This window comes from Ostrinia furnacalis, unplaced genomic scaffold, assembly GCF_004193835.3.
Source record: "Ostrinia furnacalis isolate ACB-3 unplaced genomic scaffold, ASM419383v2 OfSCF1638, whole genome shotgun sequence".
NCBI classification, from domain to species: domain Eukaryota; kingdom Metazoa; phylum Arthropoda; class Insecta; order Lepidoptera; family Crambidae; genus Ostrinia; species Ostrinia furnacalis.
Window position 1 is genome coordinate 558,696 of NW_021131877.1, and position 13,754 is coordinate 572,449.

The window sequence follows — 13,754 nt, forward strand, 5'->3', positions numbered from 1 at the left end:
TGTATGTTACAGTAAAAACTCATAATCGGTCAAAAGCACTTTTGACCAAATTATGTATGAGTTATAACTGTAACATACACAATATGTATATCTGTGCTTACAAAAGCACCCTGAATTTGTAATACCATGTAAAATGTATTGTTTGTAATACCACTAATGTAAAAAGTAAAGTTATTGTAAGCTTGTTGGGTTTTTTAGATTAGTACCTATTCGTAAAAAAAGGTTTGGGGCAGAATAATTCTCAAGTGGCTATCACGGGCCGGAAGATGTAGCGTGGGCAGGACTCCCACTAGGTGGACCGACGATCTAATGAAGGTCGCGGGAAGAACCTAGATGCGGGAAGCGCAAAACCGGTCGTATGGAAATCCTTGGGTAAGGCCTTTGTCCAGCAGTGGACGTCCACTGTGGACGTCATTTGGTTGAAACTAACGAACGATTTAGTTTAAAATTATCGTTAGATTTGAAACTTCTAGTTAAACGTAGTCAGTTTATTAGGCTGAGTTGCACCACCTAACTTTAACCGTAACTATAACGATAACCAGTATTTTAGTATGGAGTTTGAAAGACCTTGACGTTTGTTAAAGTTAAAGTAAGATGGTGCAACCCAGCCCAGCCAAATGGCTTTAATCTGATTTCATCATAAACTGTGCCTTTTAAATAAAATTGTATTTTATTAGAAACATGATAAGGCACAAAACCACGAGCGAAATCCTTTCACAAAATTGCTTGTTCGAAATTCGGAAATTTGCAACAGTCACCCGAGGGTTCTTCCGGTTTAATGGGGCTAGGCCATAATCTTCTATTCTCGTCTCGCTTACTCAGCCCGAGAGAGAGAGGGACAGATATAGGAATATAGTGGACTCGTAGTTTACTAGATCGTAGCACATTTATCAACTTGGAAAGGGATCGTAACCGTATCATCTCGAGGCGGTCAGTATTCTTTGAAACTCCATATTGCAACGCACACTTTTCGCTCCGTAACGTAAATGCCCCACCTCGCGGTTGATAGCGCGCGAAAGGCTGACGGTGTTGATCCTTTTCCGAGTTGATAAGTGTGCTATGAGCTTAAAATGCTACAAGGCTACGACGTTCCGTTCCGGTTCGTAGCAAGGGTGAGGGGGCATCTTGTTAATTGGAAAATCCTCTATACAGGGTGACTTTGAAATCGTTGGCATCCTTATAAATAAACTAGCGGCCGCCCGCGACTTCGTACGCGTGGATCCCGTTTTACCCCCTTAGGGGTGAAGTTTCGTAAAATCCTTTCTTAGCCGATGCCTACGTCAAACATCTACCTGCATGCCAAATTTCAGCCCGATCCGTCCAGTGGTTTGGGCTGTGCGTTGATAGATCACTATGTCAGTCAGTCAGTCAGTCGCACACCTTCTTTGGTGCTGTCGTCTATCTTATACGAGTATAAGGCTGCAAGGTTTTAATTTTTGAAATTTTAACTCATTGGATTTGTGTCATATTTAGGGAATGTACTATGGTTTCATAAGTAGAGTCTTAAATTAAAAGGATGCGAATATTTTTTAATGTCACCCTGTATTTCTCAATTATAGTTTCCTTCTTCCAACCGACTATAGAGGTACTAAGCTCGAAAAAATATATTTTATAAATCTTTATAGTTACAAACTGTTGAAAAATAACTAAATAATATTTTTTATCCGAAACAGGTCAAACTGGACTTAATTTCTGCTAATGCTGCATCTTTCATTGCATTAAAATAAATTACAGGTCTTGCGCTTAACACAGCCAGTGCCTGAGGCATGGGAGCGGCACGGGAGGGGTGACATTGACATTAGACATAATTATTAGGACGTCTTCTTCTTATTTTATGTATGGCCAGGTCTTATTGGCGTGACCGAACATAAAAATCTGAGAGTCTAGACAAAGTGCAAATTATAATCGAAAAGTGGTCGAAAGCCCCTTTTTTGTATGGAGTTTTGACGGATTCGATTTTCGATTCGATCAAAAAGTGCGTTTTGTCTAGGGGGCCTGAAGCATATTTGAAGCTCTTTTGACGTCCCAAAAACATGACGTGACAGAGCATATAAATCTAAGGGCATTTGAAGTCTCGCTGACGATTGACGTCCCAAAACCCTCAGGCACTGACTGGGTTAAAAAAGCCCTACTAGACCTAATAACTGCAAAACTAGGGACTAACAAAATGCATGCCTACTTGTTGTGCCTACTTGCTCCCAACCCTCGTTTCCCCACTGCTCCAGTTATCCTTCAGGATCTGAGGTAACCTGTGAAAACACTTCAAATGTGGCACTCCTGATAAACAAGTCGCATTCGAGATTATTGTGACTTTTTAACCGACTTCGAAAAAGGAGGTTCTCAATCCGTCGAAGTGAAGTAGCAGGGAACAACTGGAGTTTGTATTGAACATTTTCACACACTTTCAAAATGTTCAGCAGTGGACGTCATATACTGAAGATAAATAGAACAATACATGGAGAAAAAGTTAAAAATTATGTTATTCTTTCAATTTTGATTTTTTATCAACAGTATTTTTAAGTAAGTATTTGACGAAAAGTTATTTTTATAACACAGGATCAGCTATGCCTATCACAGTGACCTTTCAAATATGTCTATAGGTACTTATAATAAATCTGTAAAGGTCAATTCTGTACATGAAATATATTTTCAAAATAACTATCAGGGAGTGATTAGTGATCGATACTGATGCCAAAAATGCAATCAGTAAAATTTTTGTCTGTCTGTCTGTCTGTCTGTCCGTCTGTATGTTCCTTATAGAAACAAAAACTACTCGACGGATTTTAACGAAACTTGGTACAATTATTCTTCATACTCCTGGGCAGGTTATAATATACTTAGGAATTCCAACGGGAACAGGAATTAGCGGGAAAATCCTTTTGTATGAAAAATCTAAACCGCTTAAGTAAGACGCTTGAAATTTGGCATGCAGGTACCTTAGTAAACTTAAAGCTTAGTTACAACAGGATATTGCAAAATTCCCATGGGAACGGGAGTTAGCGGGAAAAAACATTTGTTTGAAAAAATCTAAACCGCGTAAGATACTTAGATGAAGGGGGTAAAACGGGATCCACGCGTACGAAGTCACGGGCGGCCGCTAGTAAGAAATAAAATTGTGCGTAATTGTTGATTCTAATAGTAAAGAGACTGATCTTTACTTTTCTCTGACGCAAAAAGATTATGAGTTATGTTTAGGCTCGTTAAGGACAAAGCTAATCTTTAATTTGACTTGTAAGTACTATTTTAATTAGTCTATACAGACTTGACTTTTCCTTTTATGAAGTCTGGAAAACTCCGTAAAACTCTACCAAAATTAATCCCAACTCCAATAAATTTTCCAAAAAAACAAAACGAAAACAAAAAGTACCACTTCATTTCCCTACCCTATTTCTAAGGGTTGCTCACCGCTGCTCCCTTCACACACCTTCTTACTCCCTCTATCATGAGCTATAAACATGTTTTGTCCTTTTCCAACGCAATGTAGTTTCCTCTCTGAGTAAAATCGATTTCGGTTTGCACTCTCCGCACCGAGCAGTCGCTTTCGCGTGTTTTGCGAGTGGATGAAAAATAACAATACAATTGTGAGTTATTTTCGCGAATAATTTCGTGTACTGTGTCACTGTGTCGTGTATTGACAGACAAGTAAGTATTTTTCATTCTTTTATTGAGCTTCGTTTGGTGAAATATAAAATGTAGAGTTTGTAGCATTTAATACAAGTTAGAAGTCAATTCGGTAGCTAAAGAGTAGGAAATAGTGATTATTTTGTACTTCAAGTCTATAGAAACGTGTATTTTGTTGTCTTGAAGGATTTTAACGACTGTGACTCAATATAAATGGCATAAAATTGCAAAAAGATGTACCTTTTCAGTATTATCTCGTTTGTTGTATTACAATTACCAAACGCACACATGACCTTGCAACTGAGTTTGTTTGTCCAAATTAAGTGACTAATTATTTCACAAAATAATGTTTTCTCAAAACACATCGTTAAATAAACTGTTGAATTGATTAAAAGTTTAGATAAAATAATTCTTCCATAACAATATTAAACTTGCAAGCATGCCCTCAGCTTGACCATTAAATTATTTCTGATATTAAATTAATAGTGGTCAAGTATTTTCCATCCCTTCAGAAGATTTCTCTGAGTTTGACCGACGCCATACTGTCTGGTAGGGACCGGAAACCACAGTCAATTGAGATACTATTTATATGTATACTGTCAAAACGTTGTTTTTCTTTATTTGTATGGAAATATCCCCGTTCGAAGTCACATTTTCTTTTCAAAAATTTCAAAATCAACTAAAATTGGAATGATATTAAATCAAATTAAAATCGAAGTATGTAGTTAAGTAATAAATTAAGTTTTTCATTTACTAAAGTCTATAAAGTTTTTTAAAAAGCTATGGGAATGTAAGAATGACGGTTATAGTGCGACCAGGCTATATTTATTTGTATGTGAATTGAAAGATTGAATGTCATTACCAAAGGAAGGATAAAATGATATCAGTATTATTAATAGTGTCTGAATGCCTTCAGGATAAAAAGTCAAACGATTTGCAAGTGTTTTATATCGCGGGCGCAGATTGTACCTATTTCTTTATATTAAAGTAGCACTCCCGGCGAACTTCGGAACCATCCATGTTCATCAGAATTATCAGAATTAATGTAGGATTCTAATTAATGGTGAAATAATTTTTCAAATCGGTCCAGTAGTTTCGAAGCCTATTCAATACAAACAAACAAACAAATCTTTCATTTTTATAATATTAGTACAGATTTCGACTTTACCTAACTACACAAATTCTTATCACGAAACGGAGTATATATCTTTTTTAAAACATTAACGCAAGTCTTTACGAGGTTAATATTCAACCTTTTTTTTTTTTTTTTCGTCAGGAAATGCATGAAATTGCATACCCACTGGCCCGGGGGAACCAGTGGGTTATGTAAGGCTCTCCCTGCCAGATGGGCAGGGCCTACTCACTAAAACCTGACGGTGTCCTCCCGAAGTCTTTGGGACGGTGCTGCGAGTTATTGTCCGAGCTAGATGGCCTAGACATTCTTTCGCGGCTCCGCCCCAGACTGTGGCTCGCTCTGTTTGAGCAAGCGACGATTGGCTTCAGGGGAGTAGTACCTCCCCTGGTCTTCGCTAACGGTGCGCGTGAACACATGCGCGCGCCGCCGCCACGGGTCCTCCTTTAGCGGCCACCAAACACCCCCGTGTCTAGTGGCCGAGGACCCTTAAGAGGGGGCATGGAGATGGTAGTGTCTCCTGCGGTGTCCTGGACGTCGGCGACGGTTCGGTGGAGCGTCAGGCGAGGCCTCTCGCTCCCTCTCCGCCGCTTCTTTCTGCGACATGACCTCCTCGCAGAAGTGGAGCACCGCATGCCATGCATCTGGGCTCTCTAGCATACGAGGCAGGATGGCCCGTAAGGAGAGATCTTGTCCTACCTGTTCCACGAGGATTTCGCGCTCTGCCACCCAAGCTTGGCACACTTCGAGTGTGTGCTGCGCGGAATCCTCGATGCCCTCTCGACAATGCCAGCAATTGGCACTTTTCTCCTGTCCTATCCGAAATAGATAGTCGCCGAAACAGCCGTGGCCAGTTAGTATTTGGGTCGCTCTATAAGAGAGACGACCGTGTTGCCGCCGTACCCACTCCTCCAACACCGGATGTATGGCGCTTATGGTACGACGGCCTGAGGTTAATATTCAACCTGACCTGCGGTATCTCAACGCTACTTTGGCAAAGTTAAAATTTCTCTTATGCATTTTTAATTGAAATTTCTCAAGGACAAGTTCAGAAAGTTTCTTTAGTTCTTCTACCATATAACCTTAGAATAAAAAACCTACTCGTAGATGCATACAAACGCTTCGTCAAAAGTGAAGCAAAAATCTTGGGTCATTACAGTCAAAACGTTGTAAAATGTTTTTTTTTTTTCGAAAATGGAGAAATGGAGATATTTTTATCCACATTTATCGTAATAAAATGTTATTGTTTGTTATTTTACTTATTAATTATATTTAATAAGACATTTAATTAAAAAAAAATAGTTGTGGACCACAATGGTCCAGGCTTTATTAATCTAAACCTTTTGGTAAACTTTAAAAATGAGATATAGTTAACTATAGCCACTATACTTGATATTTCTTCTCTCTTATCTTTGCTTAAACATCTGTAGACTAAACGACTCTAAACAACATCTAGGCTTAGAAAACATCTAGACAGTTAATTTGTTTTGCAACAGCTCGAGTTCCGTTAGAAAATTGGTCATATCCGACAAAACTGACGTAGGAAATTGCCAATCTGACTTGATAGGCATTTGAACTCCTCTATGTTCTTCTGATTAATTTCGTTGCGGGTCCAATGACAGTTTAACTTTGGCCGGGACAAACTTGACCTTCACTGGTTGGGTTTTTGGCGGTCAAGCTGTGGATCCTGGCTACACAGGAGTTGCAGGTGGGAATAGTTCCATAATAGTATCTATGTGCAAACCGCACGAGGCCAAGGTGAAAAAATGCAGCAAAGGAAACCACTATTCAGCCTACCAATGAATGTCACGTGTCAATTGTCATTTTTCGCGCCCTTTTCATCGCTCCCCCATTGCTCTATTTACTTTGAAGCAGAATGGGGTAAAGTTTTTTTACAAGCTGGTTAAGGCTACATGATGCACGGAAAAGGTGTTTTTTATTTGCCACGTGCAAATAAAAGAAGTTTTCACTTTTGCTAACAGTTTTTACTCTGTTACTGATTCTGAAAGAATAGGTAGTTTGTTGTCTAAGGCTGGGTTTCACCATCTTACTTTAACTTTAACAAACGTCAAAAATCTATCAAACTCTATACAAAAAACATCGGTTATCGTCAAATTAAGTTAGGTGATGCAACTCAGTCTTAGTTAATGATAATTAATCCGTAACCTGTGTATTTTGTATAGAGTTTGACAGATTTTTTACTTTTGTTAAAATTAAAGCAAGATGGCGCAAGTCAGCCTTAGGTTAAGATAATCCGGCGTCCGTGATGAAATTCGCACGATATAAGAATATGTACCCTAAAAAGCAATATCAAATGCCTATTTGTTATTACCTAGTTACTCGTTAAAGTTTCATAGGATTCTATAGAAAATCACCCTTACCCCAGGGTTAACGATCCGATCCTATAGATCTGACGGCTATTCCATACGTCAGGGGTGGTCAACCTAAAGCGAGGTGTAGACTAGAAAAAAAAAGAAAAAGTTTACTTCCGCAAGCTCGCACTGTGTAATTTTTGCAGAAGTTGGCTTGCCACAGCTATTCATCGTTCAACTATTTCTATACCCAATTTCATCCAAATCCGTTCAGTATTTTTGAAAAGTAACAAACCTCCATCCATTAGTTCGTACTTATTATGTATGTATAAGTTAGTTTTAGTTTTTTAGTTTAGTTTAGTTAGTTTTTAGTTAGTTTTTTAGTTAGTTTAGTTTTAGTTAGTTTAGTTTAGTTTTTTTTAGTTAGTTAGTTTTAGTTTTTAGTTTTTTTTTAAAGAGATAACTTGGCATTGTCATTCTCACTAAAATGTCTCTGGGGTGGTGGCGTAGTGAGGCGGGTCGTTACATTCCCTCTAATATGGTCGAGTGAAGCGATGGCTGGTTCACTCGTCATGTCTGTGAACAGGCGCTGCTTTCGGGGACTGGTCAATCCAAGTTATTCAAATTTATGTATGCGAGTCATTTCTACTAGTACCTTAATATGTAAGTCTAGATATTAGCACGTCACTACCTTGTTTAATATACCACGCAATCTTGTATACCCATTCTTATGATACACCATACAAGAATGCATGGTAAATTCAGTGAACTGCTCCTGAATCTACTACTACCTTTTCTATTTATTTATATTAACCGGCAGACAGTGGTGACTGAGTTTGTTGCGGCGCTTCTTCTCAGCACTTGCCAAATGTTGGTCTCGAAGCGCTGGTAGGGTAAAAAGATTATGAGACATGTAGAGGCTCCTTAAGAGCAAAATGACGATTTGTAAGAACTATTTATTAGTCTAAACAAATAAAGAAATTTTGACTTTTGACTTTGACTTTGAGTAATACCAAATTTCAGCTCAATCGGTTGAGAAGAACTGAGGGCCTAGTGTGAGTTTTCATCAAACGCGCTCACTAATGAGCGCGTCAAAAATGACATTAAATGTATGACGGATTGTACAGCGCCCCTAGCGGGAACCGTTCAAAAACTAAAATTTTCATACGTCCCTAGTGAGCGCGTTTGATGTAAACCCACACTAACAAACAAGCGAAGTCAATATAAATATAAAGCTTGTAAAAAAGGATTTATCGCATACCAACAGTTTGCCATCCCCGCCTTACTTCAATGGATAGGGGAGAGGTGGCTAAACGGCGTCCATAGCATACCATTCACCGGTAATGAGGGGAGGCTGGGGCTGAATGCGTTTGTTTCCTTTGCTATTTTATCGAGATTTAAAACGTTTTTAAAGAGGATGATTGTAGGAAATATGACTTACTAGCTTTTGCCCGCAGCTTCACCCGCGTGAAATGGCAATGCCAGATTTTGTATGGAAAGTGGTGTCTTTTTTTTCGCGCGGCCATCGATCAAACTTTGTTTTTTGATTACAAAATAGTGTAATAAACCAAACTTACTATGGCATGTATACCTCTAAACTCAGTCTGAACTGAGTTACGAGCATTAGAAGTTTGATGATTTTAATACTAGATTTGCTTTTTGTGCGCAAGTTTTGTAAGAAATTGCAACAAAATATTGCGCTATTTTTTTATTGCGCTGATTCTGCTCCCTACTGATGTCTGGAGCCTTTAATGGATGGTATTGTTTGTTTACACATACAATCTCACTAGTTTGTTGCAATTTCTTACAAAACTTTGCGCGCAAAAAGCAAATCTAGTATGAAAATCATCAAACTTCTAATGATCGTAACTCAGTTCAGACTGAGTTTAGAGGTAGGTATACATGTTATAGTAAGTTTGATTTATTACACTATTTTGTAATCAAAAAACAAAGTTTGGTCGATGGCCGCGCGAAAAAAAAAAGACGCCAATTTCCGGCATTGTCTTTTCTTTGACAAAATTTCAATTATTTCCGTCAGACAGATAATTAGAAAATATTAGACTCATATTTTTTATTTTCTTTCATAATTAAATAATAACAGTGCTACATCGAGCTTAAATGGCGCGATACGTCACGCTTGAGTAGAATTTTTACTCAAAAGTGACGTCACGCGACATTTCAACTCAATATAATACTGTAATTATTCGATTTTGGAAAAAAAATAAAAATATGAGTCTAATATTTTCTAATTATCTGTCTGACGGAATAAATAGAATTTCGATTTCATTACCCAGTCATCATCCCTATTATAGCCTATATGTTATTCTGAATTATAAACAATAATACTTATTTATTTATTTATTAGGTATATACTACAGTTGACAATCGAGTTTTGTTAGTAGATACTTAAGTACACATGGTTAGTAGTTAAGAGCTAGATTGACAACGTAATTGTATACACACAGCATGATGAAGATGAATAGCGACACAGAGTATAACAATATTAAATTATAAAACAATAAAGTAATTTAAAGTTAAAGTTTCCGTTCTAATGGTTACCTTTGCGAGGCACCGAACTGAGTAAGTCTATCACTTGCCTACGAAATCTGTTGTGGTTTACGTCAAAGACATCTAAATCCTCTTCACGGCATGTCAGGTCGTCGTATAGACGACACATGCGCACCATTGGGTTGTAAAAGGAGGTGTTGTTTGTTAGCACTTGGAGTCGAAACGCTCGAGGATGTCTGGGATTGGGTCTGGCGTTAAAGTTTATATGTGATAGGAGATAGGGAGAGTCCAGATGGGAATGGACTATTTTGTGCAGATAGTATAGGTCCTGCTGTTGGCGACGGACACCCAGCGTATCCACCCGGAACTCAACCCTTCGATCATCGTAAGATGACAGTCTACGCCCATAGCCAAACTTAAAGGTTGCAATTTTAAGAGCCTTTTTTTGAACCCCTTCAATAGTATTAGAGTGAACCTGATAACAAGGCGACCACACAATAGAGCCATATTCCAGTATTGTTCTTATCAGTGTGTTAAAGAGGTAAATGAAACTGGATGGTTTACTGAATCCGAACGTCGATCTAGTGATGAAGCCAAGCATACGATATGCCCTGCCAACAATATGATCATAATGGTTTCGAAAAGTCATCTTTTCGTCGAACATGACGCCCAGGTCTTTTGCTAAGGTATTATACTGCAGAACTTGGTCATCTATTTTATACTGATACGCTACTTTCCTCTTTTTGTTAGTAAATGTGATGACAAAGCATTTGCTGATATTTCTACGTCTCTCAAAGCTTCTTTGGAGAAGTAAGAGAGTGTCGAAATTGAGCCACTGTAATTGCTTTTTTTCGTGGGACAGTTTTGAAAGGCTATTTAAAACACTTAAAATATGAAATATCACATTTCTTTCATATCATTTGGAAGTCTTATTTAATGTATTTTATGGCTATACTATTTTTAAATTACTAGAATCCCCGAGAAAGAAGGAATAACACAATTTATGAGTAGAAATAGAGTTAGGACGCGCCACCGCTATTAGATTTTGGGTCTTTGAAAATTTTTTTAGTACATAAAATAACTACCTATTGTCCTGAAGACTTTGCTATCGTGTAAAACGCTGTATAAACTATATACCGAAAAAAAATCATCGCTCTAGTTACATTTCTCCCATCGATTCTCAGCTCCGCCGCGTAAAAAACGTGTTTGGGATATTCACCCAGGTGATCTATTATGACTTACATAAACGCATTATCCACCAAAAAAATACAAACGAAAGAAGGAATTTTTAGCGAATATTTTCCGTGCGACATCAACTGAACTGTGGCTCACAATACTGCAATAAGTTTTCCCTGCGTCACCAATGCAATGCTACAATACAATCTTCGTGAGTAACAGAAGCTATATCAGACTAAAATTCACAACCAATACCGACAAACCATAAAGTTATCTACCTACCTAGCGAAATAGAGCAACAAAGAACTGAGCGAGCGAGATGTCACTAGCAGCAACACTGTGTGATAAAAAGAGACGTCACATCAAACAGAACCGTTTTTGGAACTATTTGACAGTTTAGAGGCAAGCAATGGCCGCTCAAAATTTGAACTCTGAACTATTTTTTTATTTTATAAAAAATAGTGCTTCAGAAACTTGTCAGAAACGTGGTAACTGGTTCAGTGATTGATTTATTGTACAAAACAGTGAAACAATCCTGACACTGACACACAAATGATATCCAGTGTCATCCAAAACCGGTTTCATTTGACAGCTCGTGGTTGTTGCTCTATTCCAAAGGAATAATAATAATTGTACTAATTTTATGCAACCTACGGATTATTTTCGTAGCAGTAGATTGCGTAGTACCTACCATCACGTAGCTAAGAAGCTCTACGACGTAGCGTGGTAGATGAGAACCGTAGCTACGGACCGTAGTCATTGCTACGATTCGTAGTAGCTTTCGGAAGAAAGAAAAAAAGAAAACCATTATCGGCCTCGGCTGAGTGCTCCAAGCGGCGCAAATATGCAGCTCTCAATGAGAGTTATATATTTGTGCCGTTTGGGGTTGAGATTATGGGATCATGGGGTCCAAGCGCTCGTTCCTTTTATAAGGAACTGGCAAAGAGGCTCACCGAGGTGACCGGTGATCAAAAGGCTGGCAGCTATTTTGGTCAGAGAATTAGCCTGGCCATTCAACGTGGCAATGCTGCCAGCCTTTTGGGCACCATTCCTGACTGCAGCGCTGGGGGTGAAGTATTTTTTATTTTGTAAATAGTTTTTATAATTTATTCGTAATTTTTAAATTTTAGTTTTTAAGTCATTTTAAGTTAATGTATTATTATAAAATTTATTCTCGAATAAATAACCATTATTTTATTTTAGATCGTCATAAAATTAACACACACATTTTGAAGTAAAAGGGATTTAGAAGCAAAAATGGCCACCGCTCAGCATTTGTGTCATGCTCAAAAAAGTTGACTGTTAATTTTGTCATTTTCCTAAATTAAACTATATTACCTTTTACCTCCTAACTCCTGGGAGGGTCAGAGAAGGATCTACAAGTTCGGTTCATTTAAAAAAGCCTTCTAATTTCGAGTCGAACTTGTAATAAAGTGTTCCTTACGATATCGCACAATAATAAAGTCAAAGTCAAAAAATTATTTATTTATGAAATTTTAAATAGTCCTTAAAATCGATTTACTTTGATATCGGAAAGTACCTGGATATGGGCAGCTTTGTACGTGAGAAGATTAAAAATGTATTGATAGGAACGTATCGGAAAACGCAGCGTAGGTCGTCCACCCACAACCTGGACCGACGACATCATAAAAGGTAGTAGGACGTCCTATGGCTGAAATGATGACGATGATTATAATTTATTATTGATTAATATTGACGTCATTCTTATTGGTAGTTTCTGGAGGCCTTACGCCAGTATTCACAAACATTACTATGAGGTGTCACAGTGCGAGTGGATGCACAGGGTCACACACGAACCAATCACAGAGCTCTATTCAACGCTGTGCGTTTGATTTGCTGCTTCACTTAAGCAGGCATCGTTTGTGAATACGGATGCTATAGTATTTAGTCAATAAAAGTTTTCACCCTATTTTGAACTGTATCTCCTTATTTTATTTTATTTTTATTTTTATTTTTATTTCTCTCCTTGAGTTAAGGTCTAAAATAGACGACTGGCTTGTCCAATTAAGGGTTAACTCTTGTTGCAGGGTAGTCGGCATGCGGGGCGGGGCGTGAGATGGACGGTATTCAAATGGAACCCATCGGCAAGTACAAAGCGGATCGGAACGGGTCTGCTAAGGGTGAGTAAGAAAAAAAGAAAGAAAGATACATTTATTACAATGGACATACAGGCAATTACATAGACATGACAGTGGCACATAATAATGGAAGAAGAAAAAAAAAAACAACTGAGCAGTGCCACCCATTCACCAACAAGATGCCCACTGCAACGGTGACGAAGGCCACGGCGCTGGTTTTCAGTGTGCCCCATGCCGAGTGAGGGTCACGGACCATTGGTAAAATAAATAAAATAGTAAACTGCATAATATTTTCTAAACAACCAACCAAGTACCAACTAGGGCACAATAGCAGAGTAAATACAAATACAACAGTAGGTCATCTTCATAGAAACGCACCGAGCGCGGTTTGTATGTGAGCGCGCCAATACGTATGCTGCGCGCACGCACACACTGACAACATTTAACGTGGATTAGCGGGGAGTTGCGCCGAATTTTGTCAGTGTGTGCTCGCTCGGTGCGTTTCTATGAAGATAACCTACTCATTTGTATTACTCTGACAATAGTGACTGACGCCAGTATTCACAAATATTACTATGAGGTCTCACAGTGCGCGTGGACGCACAGGGAGATACACGAACCAATCACAGAGCTCTATTTGACGCTGTGGGTTCGATTTCCTGCTTCACTTAAGCAAGCATTGTTTGTGAATATGGGTGGGAGTTTCTTGCGCTGCTTCTTCTCAGCACTGGCCCATTTATTGTCCCGAAGCAGTGGTAGGGTTAATACTGGGACGTATAAAAGTGCTTTTTAAAAACCTACTTGCTTAAATAAATTAGTTTTATGAGTTTTTAACTTTCATGGCACAGTCAGCTTCAAATAATTCGTGACACCTAAAGTAGCCAAAAAGTCAACAACACGTCTTAC

The 13,754-nt window shown here is 38.4% G+C and overlaps 1 protein-coding gene across 1 annotated transcript in view; it reads left to right on the forward strand.

The window, feature by feature from the left end:
- The first annotated feature begins 3,533 nt into the window (after nucleotides 1-3,533).
- Nucleotides 3,534-13,754, forward strand: part of LOC114353238 (thyrotropin-releasing hormone-degrading ectoenzyme) — a 57,606-nt gene continuing 47,385 nt past the window's right edge. Inside the window, exons 1-2 of the mRNA XM_028305152.1 lie at nucleotides 3,534-3,642; nucleotides 12,798-12,890. Of these exons, the coding sequence (XP_028160953.1) occupies nucleotides 12,827-12,890 (64 nt within the window). The 5' untranslated portion in view covers nucleotides 3,534-3,642; nucleotides 12,798-12,826. The remainder of the gene's footprint in view (nucleotides 3,643-12,797; nucleotides 12,891-13,754) is intronic.